The sequence below is a fragment of the Rhea pennata genome, chromosome 1 (assembly GCF_028389875.1).
Source record: "Rhea pennata isolate bPtePen1 chromosome 1, bPtePen1.pri, whole genome shotgun sequence".
Classification (NCBI taxonomy): Eukaryota; Metazoa; Chordata; class Aves; order Rheiformes; family Rheidae; genus Rhea; species Rhea pennata.
The window spans coordinates 37,118,823-37,134,047 of record NC_084663.1 but is presented as its reverse complement, the minus strand read 5'-3'; the positions used below and the strand labels follow the sequence as shown (position 1 = coordinate 37,134,047).

At 36.5% G+C, this 15,225-nt stretch overlaps 1 protein-coding gene across 1 annotated transcript in view; it reads right to left on the bottom strand.

Moving 5' to 3' along the window:
* Positions 1 to 4,839: 4,839 nt before the first annotated feature.
* Positions 4,840 to 15,225, bottom strand: part of XPOT (exportin for tRNA) — a 28,334-nt gene continuing 17,948 nt past the window's right edge. The window contains exons 16-25 of the mRNA XM_062584139.1: positions 14,599 to 14,668; positions 13,923 to 14,161; positions 13,149 to 13,434; positions 10,247 to 10,436; positions 8,822 to 8,938; positions 8,622 to 8,737; positions 8,097 to 8,144; positions 6,695 to 6,766; positions 5,479 to 5,535; positions 4,840 to 4,953 (exon numbers count right to left, since the gene is read on the bottom strand). Coding sequence (XP_062440123.1) covers positions 4,927 to 4,953; positions 5,479 to 5,535; positions 6,695 to 6,766; positions 8,097 to 8,144; positions 8,622 to 8,737; positions 8,822 to 8,938; positions 10,247 to 10,436; positions 13,149 to 13,434; positions 13,923 to 14,161; positions 14,599 to 14,668 — 1,222 coding nt within the window. The 3' untranslated portion in view covers positions 4,840 to 4,926. The remainder of the gene's footprint in view (positions 4,954 to 5,478; positions 5,536 to 6,694; positions 6,767 to 8,096; positions 8,145 to 8,621; positions 8,738 to 8,821; positions 8,939 to 10,246; positions 10,437 to 13,148; positions 13,435 to 13,922; positions 14,162 to 14,598; positions 14,669 to 15,225) is intronic.

The window sequence follows — 15,225 nt, the reverse complement described above, 5'->3', positions numbered from 1 at the left end:
ATTGTATTTCCTATATCATTAAAGAATGTTCTAATTTTCTAAGAATCTAAAGAAAATAAGCTTTTGAGCCATCTTATAGTCCAATTGCCTGCTACATTCAAATTAAATATTTAGCAGGCATCACAGCTGAAACAGGATAAGCAAATTTGTTAAGTAGCTATTTTCACTTCAGTTAGACCTGCCTTGCATAGCTGCCAATCATTTAAGCTTTTTAAAATTTCTACTGCAGTTATGCAGAGAGGGAAGGGAAACAATTCAACAATGTACAACAGCTCTTACCATCTTTCTCTTTTTTCCAGCCTGTCACCAGAGCATTCATTCCAAAGCTGTTCATAAATCTCATAGACTATGATAAATACTGACAAGAAGATTTTAGTCCAAAAGTATTCATGTTAAATAGTACACAAATTATACTCTTCTTCTTGTCCTAAAGGTAAGAAGCCAACTAGGAGAATCGAGTAGAATAGGAGCTAGTGCTGATAGTCAAAAAATATATATTGGATAGAAAACTCCCTGTTCTGGGTCCTGGTATCTCCTACTTTGCTGAAATGTCTGCAATATAGAAAACAATCAACATAAGGAAGGTCAGAGAAACAGAATGCGGGAATGAAAAGCTTTCTTGCCAGAGCAACAAAAGCAAAATCTGACAACCAGTCTCTACAAACCATAAGAGTACGTGACCTTCAGATACCCACCTCAGAAGAAATCAGAATTATTCAGTGTCATGGCCCAGCAGAAACTGTGGACAAATACAGTGCCCCATGTATGAACCAGAATGATGTGAGCAATCAGCAGAGAACAAGAAAACCCCTTGGATTTGAGAAAACATTTCTCAAAGAAATACTCCATCTCTGCCTTTCCACTTCTGATACTCCTGGAACTTAAAACAACAATCTTTGACTTGTCAGAAATGCATTTTCTAGCACATTTCCTTTTTCCTCATATTTGCTAACACCAGAATATTTCATAGATACTACCTCCCTCTTTCTCTCTGCCCCATCTGACATTTACCACTTGTCCTCTTTGCATACCGCAAATTTCTGCTCTTTCCCTTGTCCTAGTGCTCATCAGACCCTTCATAGCAGTTTCAGCATAGTAAATCAGCTTTAAATGTTTTCTTCTGTTATTTTTCTTCACTGCACTTTTGTAGGTTTCCTGTTGGCCTAGCTTACTAAAACAGCTCAATTAAAAGTTCAATGAACCTATGTAACCACAGTTAGAGGGCTCAACAGCTAGTTGTTCCTGAAAGGGTCTTGCTCCCTCCTCCACCCCAGCTATACTTCACAGCCGTTTCCTCAAATCAGCAGTAGTGCCTGTATCACCCCATGGTGATATAGTTTGGGGCTGGAAAATTAAACTTCCCAAAAAAGGGTGAAGAACTTTCTGAATAGTTTTCAAAAAGCTATTCACTTATTTTGTAAGAATTGTTTTCCACCAGAAATTGGCTGGAATTCAGAGAAGTCAGACAAGTACTAAGGCTGACTCCAGAGAGGGCATGGGACAGGTTGCCTCTCTGCACAGTAATTAGCTGTTGAAGTGTCTTAGCCGCACGGACAAACCGCTCCCTGAGAGAAATTGACCCCAACCTCTACTTGCTTGAAATTCATTGCCTCTATTTTACACTCAGGAAAGGGTTGACAAGCTTTGTAAGCCTGAGAGCTTATCAGGCTTTGATAACTACACCATCTTGTAAATAAAAGATACCATCTGCAAACCATGCCTTCTATATTTAATAAGCACTTGCAACTGTGTTTCCTACTTGAACATTTTATACTGCAGTAGAAAATTCTGTTGTGCATGAAAGATGGAGTTGTTACCATGATGATGGTCTACATTTTCAGTCTAGATAGGGGCATTTTGAAAAGTGCAGGTGCACAGCAAGGGTTTAAGTCATACAGGAAAGCTGCAGAAGGTTTTGTCTGGTGCAGAATTCAAGTCAGGAGAACATACACCTATTGTCCAAGGAAGAAGAAAAACAGGTGATCACCAATCTAATCTCTCTGCGAATACCTATCTGCTCTCTTCATCTTTTCTCTCCTGCCCCCACCAAAAAGTACTTTGCACTTGGTTTGCAAGCACATTATTAAAAACATCTAAACACTTTGCCTGGAGAGACCAGCTGATATGCTGAACAGAGATCAATCACCAAATTTTTCTTTTGATGTAACAAGTAAAGTGCGAATTTCTTGTTCAGTCCTTTTATTTTTTTTTTAAAAAAAGGTCAAAATCCATGCCAAGTGAAAATCTAGAAATTCATCAACAGCCTTTCTAAACCTTGGATGTTTGCAAAGGTAGTTACTACATACCCATCATGTAACTCAGCCCAGATATAACCAGCTATGGACTTGTGGTCTCTGCCTAGCTGAAGGAAATTGCACGCCGGTGATCTGGTAATAGTCAGAATGAGTGCTGTTTACATGTTTATCTAAATATATAAACCCTCGAACTCTCCCATAAATCCCACAGATCCTGATTTACAGTTCACACTTTGCACAATCCCTGACCAAACAGGATTTTGACCCAACAGGGCCAAAGTAAATGAAAGTAAAGATTCCTTTTTTTTTTTTAATCCTTCAAGCTAAGGCAAATTTCTCAGAATATCCAGTCTACATAACCATTCATCCCACAGGATATTCTTTCAGTCATGGATGGAAGGTCAGGGTACAGTTTTACAATACATCAAGGCTGATGGCTGTCACAGAAGGTGCAGGTGTCCCTCCTGCACCCTTGGGCTCCCTGCTTTATACCCCTTCTCACATGACAGTGCAGTGGCAGCCTACTGAGGAGACACATTTTGATGGAGAAGTTTTCTGCCACTTTACATTCCTAAAAGGCTCATTATGGGGTTATATGAACACAAAATTTGGCACAAAGTAACTACATGAGGACAGTGGGGCTGAGGAAGCAGGGGAGCAGCCCCTTTTGGCAGCAGCCGGGCTTTAGACTGTTCCCCTGAAAGCGTGATTTGGTAACAGCGAAGTCATTCTCTGTCACGCAAATAGAACATAGCACAATTGTACTAACAGAATTAGTAACTGGAGGCTTTTTCATGCTTTTACACAGAACTAAAAATAGTAGCACTATCCTGCTTTCAGAAAAAGTCTCAATCTCATATGTTAGACTAAGTCACTCCATTGCAATGACACTCTAGCAAAGTGGAGATTTTATATATATGTGTGCGTGTGTATATATACATACATATATATATATATATATATATATATAAATAAATAAAAAAAGCCTTTCCCTGTTACCGATCTTGTCCCATTAGTGAAAGCTTTCTTTTCCTTACCATAAAGCAGTGGTGACTGCAAAGAAAGGACATGGGCTACAGCAGTAGCTGCAGTGGCCAGTCCTCTGAGCTGGGGCAGGGCAGTGCAGGGAAGCAACAGCACAAGCAGCACGTACCAAACGGGAAGTCAAAGGCAGAAGCCAGTTAAGCACAGGCTTACAGCGCTACACGCAAAAACGAAAGCGAGAGCAGACCTAAGGAGCGTTCAGCACAGCTATCACAGGAAACGGAGGGAAGTGGGATTGTAAGGCAGAGGCAGAAAAGGCACCAGAAGCATTTAGCAAAGCACTGTGGGCGGGGAACAAAGCTCAAGTAACAGAACGCTTTTGGTTGAATGTACAAAAGTCACGAACACAGACCTATCAAAGTGATAGGAGTGACACTGACCTATCAAAGAGCAGTAAAGGTGGCACTTCCCAAGCACTCCTACTTCCCCTTCAGCGAGGAGGGTGGGAAAGGCAGCAAAGTATCCACAGTGATCATCAGTTTCCCCTCCTAGTTGTTCTTGACCTACCTCCTCATTTATTTTCCATTTAATGTGGACAATTAACTTAGCACCATGCTGTCTGAAGAAATGCTCAATCTGATTATGTTAGCATTAAGGCAGTTTTGTATGAGCATCTATTCCTAAGAGTCCTGTGCATAGTAAGACTTTCTTTTTTCTTTTTTTCTTTTTAATAGGGATAAAAACCCAAGCTATACAATAAAACAAAAAGCAAAGAAATAAACTGACAAAAAATATGTTGGGATAAAATTGTAAACAGGCACTTTACTAAAATCTCTGTACAGATCATTGACCCTACTGAAGTATTTTAATGAAAGCAATTCTTTCTTTCTACTAGCATCTTCCATATGCAAGACTGCAATATCACTATCATCCAAGGATCAGTAATATTACCAGCTTTGCTCAGGTCAAAGCCAAAAGACCAGATTGTTGTGGCTTCCAAAAACTCAACCAAAATGATCCAGAGAGACTTAATATTTCATGAGATAAAATTTTATTTTTTGATAAAAAAAAAAAAAAAAAAAAAGATAGAACCAGATGCAACTTTTAAATGAAATCATTTATTAAACCAATCTGTTTTATAGGAGGTATATATATATATATATATATATATTTTTTATCATTAAGACAACTTCAATGAAATGACTATCTACAAAAATGGCTTTGATTGTTTTATTTTCATGTCACCATACATGAATGAATGAATTTTGTCTTATGAAAACATTTTACTCAGTATCAAAAATGTACACATTTTAATAACCATTACTATGGTCCTAAGGGATTTTTACATTTAATTTCAAAAATAGGTCATTTTATTGCTGTATGTTACAGCATAAGCTTAAATCATCCTATACATAATAGAAGTGTTGTCTAGGTATACAGGAAGCTTTTCATGTTGTCACATGCCTTCATGTTCAAGATACAGAAGTGGGGTGTTTTTTTTTTTTTTTTTTTTTTTTTTTTTTTTTTTTTAACGCAAAGGCTAAAACATGTACTGATGTGAGCACAAAGCAACATTTAAAAAAAGAAAACAAAACCAGTCTGAATGGCACAAGAGTTAGCATTTTTATAAATTAACAACCAGAGTTCCTGATTATGGAAAGCGATACATGAGATTCCAGTACTTCCTTTAGGGCTTTGCTCGCTGGAAGAATACCTGTTAAAAATTTGTAAGAAACAATCTTTTAAGACAGGAGGAACACACTTTAACCATTCCATATCTCAGAAGTGTAAGATAGTAAGATATATCTAATTTTCTGTAACATACTAAACCACTGATCTCAAGGATGTCTTGTGCTATTTTGATTACACTCCTCAAAACTTCCAAAATGAAGTATATCAACATATTCTCTGCAAGTACAAACATCATCTTTTTGCTGTTTAAATTAAACAAACACCACAAATCACACAAATACCAAGCTACTGAGGATATACCAAAAGGCTGAAGATAACTATATTTATAGAATGTTCACTTATTTGGAAGGAAGGAAAATAAATAATAATTAAAAAAAAAAAAACTTTTATTACTTGGAAATTCACAGTACCTAAAAGCTATGAAATCATTTTAGTCTTCAGTTAGAGCAATGAATATTTCAGTTTTTCTTCAGGTCACTACCATGACTGAATTATGTGACAATTCTGATTGAATTAAAGACTATTTAAAGAAACAAAAAATCCTTACCTTTAAGTAATTTTTAAAAACTTTAGCATCAGGCTGCTGAAGTGCTTGACAGAATTCCTGTAAGAGGAAAAAGGAAAAAAACCTGAGATATGTTAGCAGTACATAAAAAAACAAACAACTAAGAAGCCTTTATGCAATCCATTAGTGTGTGCTTGTATTTTCCTTAAGTAACAAAAAAAAAAAAAAAAAAAAAAAAAAAAAAAAGCAGCATGTTATTACTAAAAAATTTATAATAGGCTACAAGAGGAAGGCAAAATGCATTCTGAGGTGAAAGCAGCTTATTTTTCAAATATGGGGTATCAAGTTCACACTTAGCTGAATAGAGAAAAGCAGGACTATCTAAGAGGACTGCAATCAAAGAGATTCTTATCAAACTTTTGGTGGCTTGAAATGAATACTTCAGGTGTAAAAGTTTATCTGAAGTAGTATGCACATCCAGAATTACATTAGATTACAGCAAAACAATGTCTGTCACTGCTGAAAAAATTATAACCTTAGATCAGAACAACATTGGGGCAAATGAATAATATTTGATCTTTACATATTTTTAATGCTATTTAAAAGCTCTGAATTTAAGCCTTATGAGTACAATTATAGCCTAAAGCTGCAAACCTCACTACTACAGTTTCCGTATTTGTTGCAATTAAAATTCTGTCAGTCACCAGCTAACAATTTCTTCCCGCTAGCACGGGATGCTTCCCATGTGGCTAACAATGTTTAATATTGAGACAACAGTCAAATGCGAAAGATTTCATTTCTTGGAACCCTCTTATACTGTCTACCACTCCAAAACAGGGGGCAGAGGGGAACCCTATGCTGTACAGCACTTTGACGGTAGAACCAGAGCTGTGGCTTGAATTTCCATAGTGATGAACATAACCTTTATTTTCACACTTGTTTTTATACTTTTTTTTAATATACATTCAATATTGTCACTCTACTTTTGACTTCTTGCCATAAGGATTCTGATACATTTTCCCGCAAGTTAAAATGGATTTGAATTAAAGTAGGAATATGGTTTAGACATGCACTAGGCTCTTTCCTACAAGGTATTCTTGCAATAACTTCACTCTTTACACTAAATTATTTTGATATGTGATATTAAAATATGATTAATGAGGACCAGTAGCAGACTAATTCTGCCTATATACCTTTTGCTCTCATTTAGAATTTCTGCTAGTTAGAATTTTCCAAGTGTTCTTTTAGAAATTCCTACCTGAATTATTTCAGGAGCTACTTGCAAAGAAGGCAGATATTCTTGCTGAAGATACTGAATGCATTCAGGACCCTAAAGAAAAGCAGTACACAACTTGAACAAGTATATTTTTGTATATGCTTTTGGGAACTCAGGCTTACACTGTATGGTACAGAAGAGCTTGAAAACAGATAGTCTATTTGACTATTTTACACAGAAGAGGTGCATATGAAATATCAAATGTTCATATTATTCTCATTTGTAGTGAAGATTTTATCTCAGCCTTGGCATTAAGAACTCCATGTTTCAGTACTATTTGTTACACAGAAGAAAAGGTTTTGTGAAATTGCACTGAAATAAGAACTACAAAACAGCCAGTCAGTTTCTTGAAACACTATGTAATTTAAGGTAGACAAACAGTTTAAAATGTAGAACTCCCAAACCTTTGAGAGAAGCAGACAGGTCTGTTTTGTCTAATATATTAGTATTTGTTTGCTTTCTTCACCTGGAATTATCAAATGTCTCTCACCACAAGAGGTTTTACTGTACAGTGGTATACAAACAAGACCCAATACCTCTTTAAGAGGAAAGTCAATCAACATTTTTTTTCACTCAGGCGTAAGTTAACCCTAGAACTGGAACCTGCTATATAGTTCATATGAGGAGTAGAAAAAAAAGATTTCAGATCATTCTCCTATAGTTGCATTGGTAGAGTTAATAAAAATAGTATTTGTGATAGGAAGCACTTCATTTACCAACGCTCCATTTCCTACAGATTTTTGTCTCCTCGCTGCTTTGGGGCATAAAGTGGTACAAACTCAGAAAGTCTCCTCAATCAGAACACGACCTCATCTCTGCCAGTTTACACAAAATTTTTTAAGTTATTTGTATTTGCAACTTTATAATTTGCATTTGACAGGTGGAGAAAAGCCAGCCAGCATTTTCAAGGGTGTAGCAGAAACAGTAACATGGACACAGAAACTGCTTGCTTTCCCATTAACATGGAAATATGCTAAAATATTTTGATTGTTAACTGATGCAAAATTCATTTTTTTTCCCTAAGTGTTTTTCAGTCAAGTCTCTTAAGATACTGAAAGATGCCTTTAGGTTTGGTGAAGTACTCTATAGTACATCTCTGCTTGCCCTTTTATGTCAGTAAGTACTATACTGAAAAGCAGAAGAATTCTTCAACTAAATCCAGTAACAATCAAGCGAGAAGATTTTTCTCCTTAATGAATAGTCAACACTTTGCTGTAAACTGTCAAGAGTTTGGACTCTATATTCCTACATAATACTACAGCCATTCTATTAACTCATGAGGATGAATTACTATTCTATTTTTTATATCAGTATTTCTAGAAATTGATAAAAGCACTAGAGAAGCCTTTAAGTGTTATTCCCTGCAAAGTTTTATGAAGCTTACCCTTTTGAGATGAATTGTTTTTAATGTCACTGCACATTCTGATAAAGCCTGTAAGATAATGCATAACATTAGACTATTCAATTAGCGCTTTAAGTATTTAAACCCAAAGAAGATAAAAGGCCCAAAACATGGGCTAGTTCAAAGCCATTATAACCGCCCTTTCCCTCACACAATGCTAACTGAACTTCAACCATTACTTCCAGTTTTTGCTCCACTCTAACCAGAACAATGTCTGTCACAGCTGAAACCAAAATGAACTACAAAATAGCCATCTACATTTGTTCACTTTCAGTGACATTAATTCATAAAAAATACAGGTCAATGTTAAACACTCAAACCTGCAATTCTCTACCTTGACTTTAAACATAGATGAATACAGTGTTACACTTGCAAAAATTAAAAACCCAGTACCCCATTAAAAAACATAAGAGCTTTTGTTTGTGAGACAAACCAATCTTTGATACCATGTGGGCATGTTAATTATCTGTCCCATACAAATGAAAATAAAAATTCTGTAATACATACCAATACTGTCTGGGCATCTGCTAAGTCAAACGTTTGCTTTAAAGGTGCTAAGAAACATGCAGGGACAATATGCTTGTAGACAAAGTCTGCAAAGCCTACTGGTCCATCTTTGCCTCCTGAAAAGAAAAATAACATTCTGTATTTTATCCTTGCTCATGATTAGTAGCAGCTAGAAGGGAATTATTAAAAGACACTCTTACCCCAAAGCTCCACCAGCTTAGAAAGAATAATAAAACAAGTCTTCTGTGCAATAGGATCTGGGTAATCCACTGCTCCTTGAATGACAGTGAACAATACACGCTCCACATTCTGTGCACCTTAAATAGAATAAAATAAGCTTGTTATTTAAGACTGTAGTTTAAGACTTTTGTGTACTTTTACACAATTGTATATCAGAAAAATACCATATTGAAGATAAGTTTCAGCTTACAAATACTGTGCAAATACTGTTCAACTGTACACAAACAAACACAAATAGTTTTTTGCATGGATCTCAAATATTTTGGGGAAACTGATGCAAAACCACTTTTGGCTATAATCCATTTCTTGTGATAATTTTAATATTTTGTTTTCTTTACTGGTCTTTAATACACACTAAGATGAGGGGGTGCACTGACAGGTATTCGTAAAAAAAAAAAAAAAAAAAAGCTTTCTTCTATCTAAACCTGCTAAAGTTGATTAAAACAGTACTTAAGTAGCCTACATGCCTTTTAACATATGCACAGATATTTTTATCATACTTCAAACTTCTGTGCTGTTTCCAAACTTATTTCTATTCAATTTCTATAAAATATCTTAGCTGATCACAAATGCCTCAAACGCCTCTTTCAAGAATGCTCTTGCTATTTTAACACTGCTTCCTTTCCCACAGGTATTACCAAGAATTTTAGGGATGGGGGAAGGAAATCTGAGCTCCATCTACTAGATGAGTCAATTTAAAGCTTTTAAAATCCCTAGACATTTTGACTGTATACAGATTAAAAGAATTACTTAGTAAAGAATCAATAACTGAATATTTGACTTTGAATTCTGAAAAGCAATAATTTACATTTTGGCACTCCTGGTGGGGAAAACCTGGTAACTACATATTTAAGAAGTCAAAGGATGCCTTTTTCCATAGATGACAAGATCGGGTGATAGTAACAAGAAGATTATGGAATAAATTACTGATATGTATTTCAGAAAGTAAATAATACAGGACGAGCTAAGAATACTAACTGCTGTGAGTGGTCTTGTCCAACAGTTTGAACATTTATACAAGTTTTGAACATTGCTATCCATTTTGGAATGCCTTTCTACAGGAAAGTATTTTATGAGCTCTGATTTGTAGATCAAATACAATGTTACATGAGATGCTATCCTTCTCCTTGCAAGTTAAAAAAAAAAAAAAAGTCAATATTGCTTACATACCACCACTAGGAAGAATACATCAATTACAGTTGGATTTTACAAACCCAAACTGTTGCTTAAACAGAAAAGGTTAAATATAGTATTCAGCCTGCTCCACCTTAACATAGCTAGCAGTTCTTTATAGGAACTAGGCTAATGATTTTAGCAGACAAATCTGTGGTTATATAGGATGAGAACAGTTCAGTTTCTCAAAGGATTGCAGCGTGGTTACTTACCTTGATTAGCTATGACTTCACTCATTCCACTGCCAGTTACAGTCTGCAGAAAAGCAAAGTAACTCCTCCGTAACATTTGTTTTTCTAAAGCAGCAGACTGGTCATTTTCTTCTGCTGGAAGGAGCAGCACTTCAAAAATAGCATGAAGGAGTGGCATAAACATCTGTTGCAGAAAAGGTGAAACCTGTGTCTGTGGAGATTGGAAGAGGGCATCAACTCAGACAGTAACATCAACGGAACATTTGGAAATTAAAACTTAAGGGTGTGTTATAGTTCTCAGCTTGATTCAGTGTTAAAGTTAATATTTTAATGCACCAACTATATACAACAAAGTGAATCACATCAGGTTCACCATGAATGCTACCATACCTGACTTGCACATCACCTAGTCTTTCATACAAAAATATCTAATTACTCATCTAGTCTCATTCTGTGTAGAAATGAAAGACTTTTCAGCATTTCTCACTCTTCTGTTGAGGCAAACACTATTTCAAATTCCCTAAAATACAAAGATAGGCTACTGTAAAGTCACTGTAGTTATGAAAAATTCACTTTGGAGAGGCTAAAATTGACAGCAGATCACTTTTTGTAGCATTATCTTTAAAGACTGCTTAAACAAAAATGTTTTTCTAAACTAATAAACTATCAGCATTACATAATAAGTTTACTATGTATTTTCTACTTGTAATCAGAAATATATGTAAGCGTACTAGAGTCACTAAACAACGAGTTGAAAAAGTGAAGAATTCCACTGAGCTGCTATTGAGCCACAACTTCAGAGTTCCATAAAGAGAAAATGCAGACATCCATTTCTTAGTATTTAAGCCAGTTGCAGTGAAGAGATGATTACAGATTTTTTTTAAAAAGGTTTTGAAAGCATTCGAGATGAGCCTCACAAAACTAGAATTCTTATTTTAACATGTTCTTATAAAGAATGGCACAGTACCGTAAAAAGTTAGACACGACACCAAATGCATTTGTTCCATCTTGCTCCTGCAACCTTTATCCTCTTCATCTTAGACAAACTATTATTAATTATCTACTTTTATCTTGAACTACTTTTAGGACCACTTGTGAAAAGGACTGCAGAGTATTGAAATTATTTGAGAACAGAGACCTGGACAGGCTGGAGAGCTGGGTGGAGAGGAACGTCATGAGGTTCAGCAAGGGCAAGTGCAGGGTCCTGCACCTAGGGAGGAATAATTCCATGCACCAGTACAGGCTGGGGACTGACCTGCTGGAGAGCAGCTCTGCAGAGAAGGACCTGGGAGTGCTGGTGGATGACAGATTGACCATGAGCCAGCAATGTGCCCTTGTGGCCAAGAAAGCCAATGGTCTCCTGTATATATCAGGAAGAGTGTCAAGGGAGGTGATCTTGTTGCTCTACTCAGCCCTGAGGAGGCCTTGAGTACTGTGTTCAGTTCTGGGCTCCCCAGTACAAGAAAGACACGGAGCTAACTGGGGAGAGTCCAGCGTAGGGCTATGAAGATGATCAGAGGGCTGGAGCATCTGTCCTATGAGGAAAGGCTGCGAGAGCTGAGCTTGGTTATCCTGGAGAAGAGAAGACTGAGGGGGGATCTTATCAATGTGTACAAGTATCTGAAGGGAGGGTGTCAAGAGGATGGGGACAAACTCTTTTCAGTAGCGCCATGTGGCAGGACAAGAGGCAATGGGCAAAAATTGAACCACAGGAAGTTCCACCTAGTATGAGGAGCAATTTCTTTACTGTAAGAGTGAGTGAGCACTGGAACAGGTTGTCCAGAAAGGTTGTGGAGTCTCCTTCTCTGGAGATATTCAAGACCCACCTGGATGTGATCCTGTCTAACATGCAGTAGGTGACCCTGCTTGAGCAGGGGTGTTGGACTAGATGACCTCCAGAGGTCCCTTTCAACCCTACCGATTCTGTGACTAGGGAGGAAGACTTATGTTTTCAAAGTTCCTTCACTATCAACTTTGTAGAAACATATTCCAGCCACAGGTCCAGATGTCAGATTTATCCAAACATATTACGGATTTGTTTTACTGCTCATAAAATGCACTTCACTTCTAGCAGTTTTATTTTTGCATTCTTCTGAAAGATTTAGTTAAGCTCCTTTAATGAACTTCTTGATCTTTTCATATAGCAATCAATTTGCCACCCTATTCATAACTGCACAACATTCTTGTGGGCAGCTCTATAAAGTGAGCTGGGAGTAACATATTAGTAACAATATTGCAGTACGTATGCATTTAGGCTGTGTGAATCTAAGACTAGGTATCTCTCAAAGGATCTTCAAGATCCTTTGCTATAAAATCAGCTGAAGATCCACTCCTACTTAATACATACCTCATGCCTCTTTTTCAAGAGCTCCAAAGTGTTTCCAAGGTATAAAAACCTCCATATTTGTCAATCTGTTTTGTATAATACTGCATTAAGCCTCACTGTATGTTTTTGTGCAAGAATACTGCATCAAGTTCTTGTAAATCAGTGTTTTTCACTATATGCAGATCAAATGTTTCTATATACCTAACTATACATCTCATTATAAGAAATGAAAAAATGTACTTCAAAACTTAGCATACAGTTGGAATTATTAGCTCAGCACTTTTTTGAGTATGAAATTGTGCCAATAAAAAGAACCACATTTTGCTTAAGTAGTACTTTATAATTAGTCTCAAACATATATTCTGTCTAGATTTTTGTTCTAATACTTAAAGAAAAATACTCATTTAATTGATGCATGTCCAGTCACGTATGACTGCAGGAGAAGACTGTTTCCTATTCGATTCTTACACGTATATTTGACAGTGAAATAAGGTTCTGACACATTCTGCCCTCTTGTTAATGTTATTCTGCCCTCTGTACTCAGCAAGCAGCTATTCAGCAATGCTCTGACTCCCAAAAGCTTATGCAATACCGTACCTTAAACTTAGCTGTTATCTGGTTTATAAGAGGAATGAATTCTTGAAGATCTTTTGCTTCACAGTCTTTGAGCATGTGTTCAGAGGCAGAAGGAATGAATGGAAGAACTTCTTCCTCTAGGCAAATAATCATGCGGTGAAGGAAAGTGCGGACACCGCTTCTCAGAACCTCCTTCTGTAGTGGACAACTGAGAGCTGGCAAAAATGTCTGCAAGCAGTCCAAATACACTTCAGAGCAGCCACACTGTTTTACAGTCTGCTTATTGCTGAAAGCCTTGCTGGTTCGGCTGTAAAAGCAATACACCAAGCTCACATTCCAGTATGATGGAGAAGCAGTAACATCTAGAATAACTTATACTTTAAAATCCATATACTAAGCTAAAAAAGTATATTTCATGAGATAAGAGGCAAACACTGGAAATAACAATTTGGTATGAAGTAGCTATACTTTGGTGGCTTTTGGACATTTAAGTCTAACAATTCACAAGCAACATACTATCAAAACAGCTCCATACAGTTCTTTGAGGAAGCTATTTCATGAGGAATGAAATAGATGTAGATAAAGAGAATATTGAGCAAATTTGTAACACACTGACATCTCTAACAGCCTTTTCTAAGAGGATTCAACTCATTTTCTTGGCTACTAGGGAAAAATCCCCAACCACTGAAACTGTGCTAGGTCAACAAGCGACAGGTAGAAACTCAATGCCTCCTTACTGTAAGTTCTTTACACTTCCCTTTTACTCAAACCAGATACAGTCAATGCTGTACCTACCTAGCAAACCCAACAGCATGATTCAGGCAGTCTGCCAGTGCCATCTGTCTGTCCTCATCTTGCGCCATCATCAGTTTTTCCAATAATACTTTGAACTTCTCCATCAGTGGAGTCAACAAATTTCTCATTAGAACCTGTTTTCTTTCTGCAGAATATTCACTATTAACTATTAATACTCCAGCTGTTTCATAAATGAACAGTTGATCATCACTGCTTAAGAGGGCCTGGTAACCATTTTCCTAGAATGGAACATAATAGGCATAAATTGCTAAATGCATTCTTATGGAAGTCTTCTTCCAATGAAGATTTAAACATACTACTATTTCTTTAATCATTGCATAAGCAATCTCTACAGAACAGTTACAACAGTTTTGATCTTTTCCTACTTAAGTAGAAACACCAAAAAACTCATGAAACATAAGAGGAACAACTATTTCTATACAGTTCAAAGGGTTTATCTTCTACATACTCATTTCTAGCCTACACTCCCAGAAACTCAAGTGAGCAATGTAATTAAATCAGGTACAAATGGATGCATGCAAGTGATTTCACACCAAAAAAGATAATTGTGGTTAAATACATTAGTGTACTAAACTCACAATTCAGTAAGTACTTTGGCACACTGATGAGTAAGTGCAAGCCTTATTTATTACAAAAAAATGCTTTAAATACTCACAGGAGGAGAAAGTTCCAGTAGGTCTTGTATTCTGTTCAGAACATCTTCAATAAAGGGATTCATTTGCTTACTGAAGTGAAATTTAAATAAGCAACACTTTTAAATTATTTTACAGAACTCTTGGCATTTTCTTTAAGTTGTAAAGCTTGCTGCTAAACTATCTTCTCAATATAGAAATCACCCTTTAAAAATCAAAGCATTGTTGTAGAAATACCTGGGTTATGAATATGGTGCTTGTGGTAGGCCAAGTAGATACATGGCACAGTGAGAAATCAATTCTTTCTTTCTTTCTCTCATTCTTTTATAACACACACACAAATACTTCACTCAGGTGAGTGAAGCTACTTTCATGAACGCTGAAAAAAGGATCCTTCTGAAACCTGAGTTGTCTTGCAGCTTCTCCTGCTTCTACATTCAAATACATGCCTGCGAAATCAGATCAGCAGGAGGAAGTTGTTTGAAGGGCTTTAACAGACTGAGTAAACTCCATCTGTGTATTTTCCAAATATTCAGAACTTGGTTGGGGTTGGGAGGGTGAGTTACTATTGTGAGTGTGCAGATCTGCACATTCTCAGCTGTGCTCACTGAACAGCTAATAAAAATTAGCTAAACATATACATTCAAGTT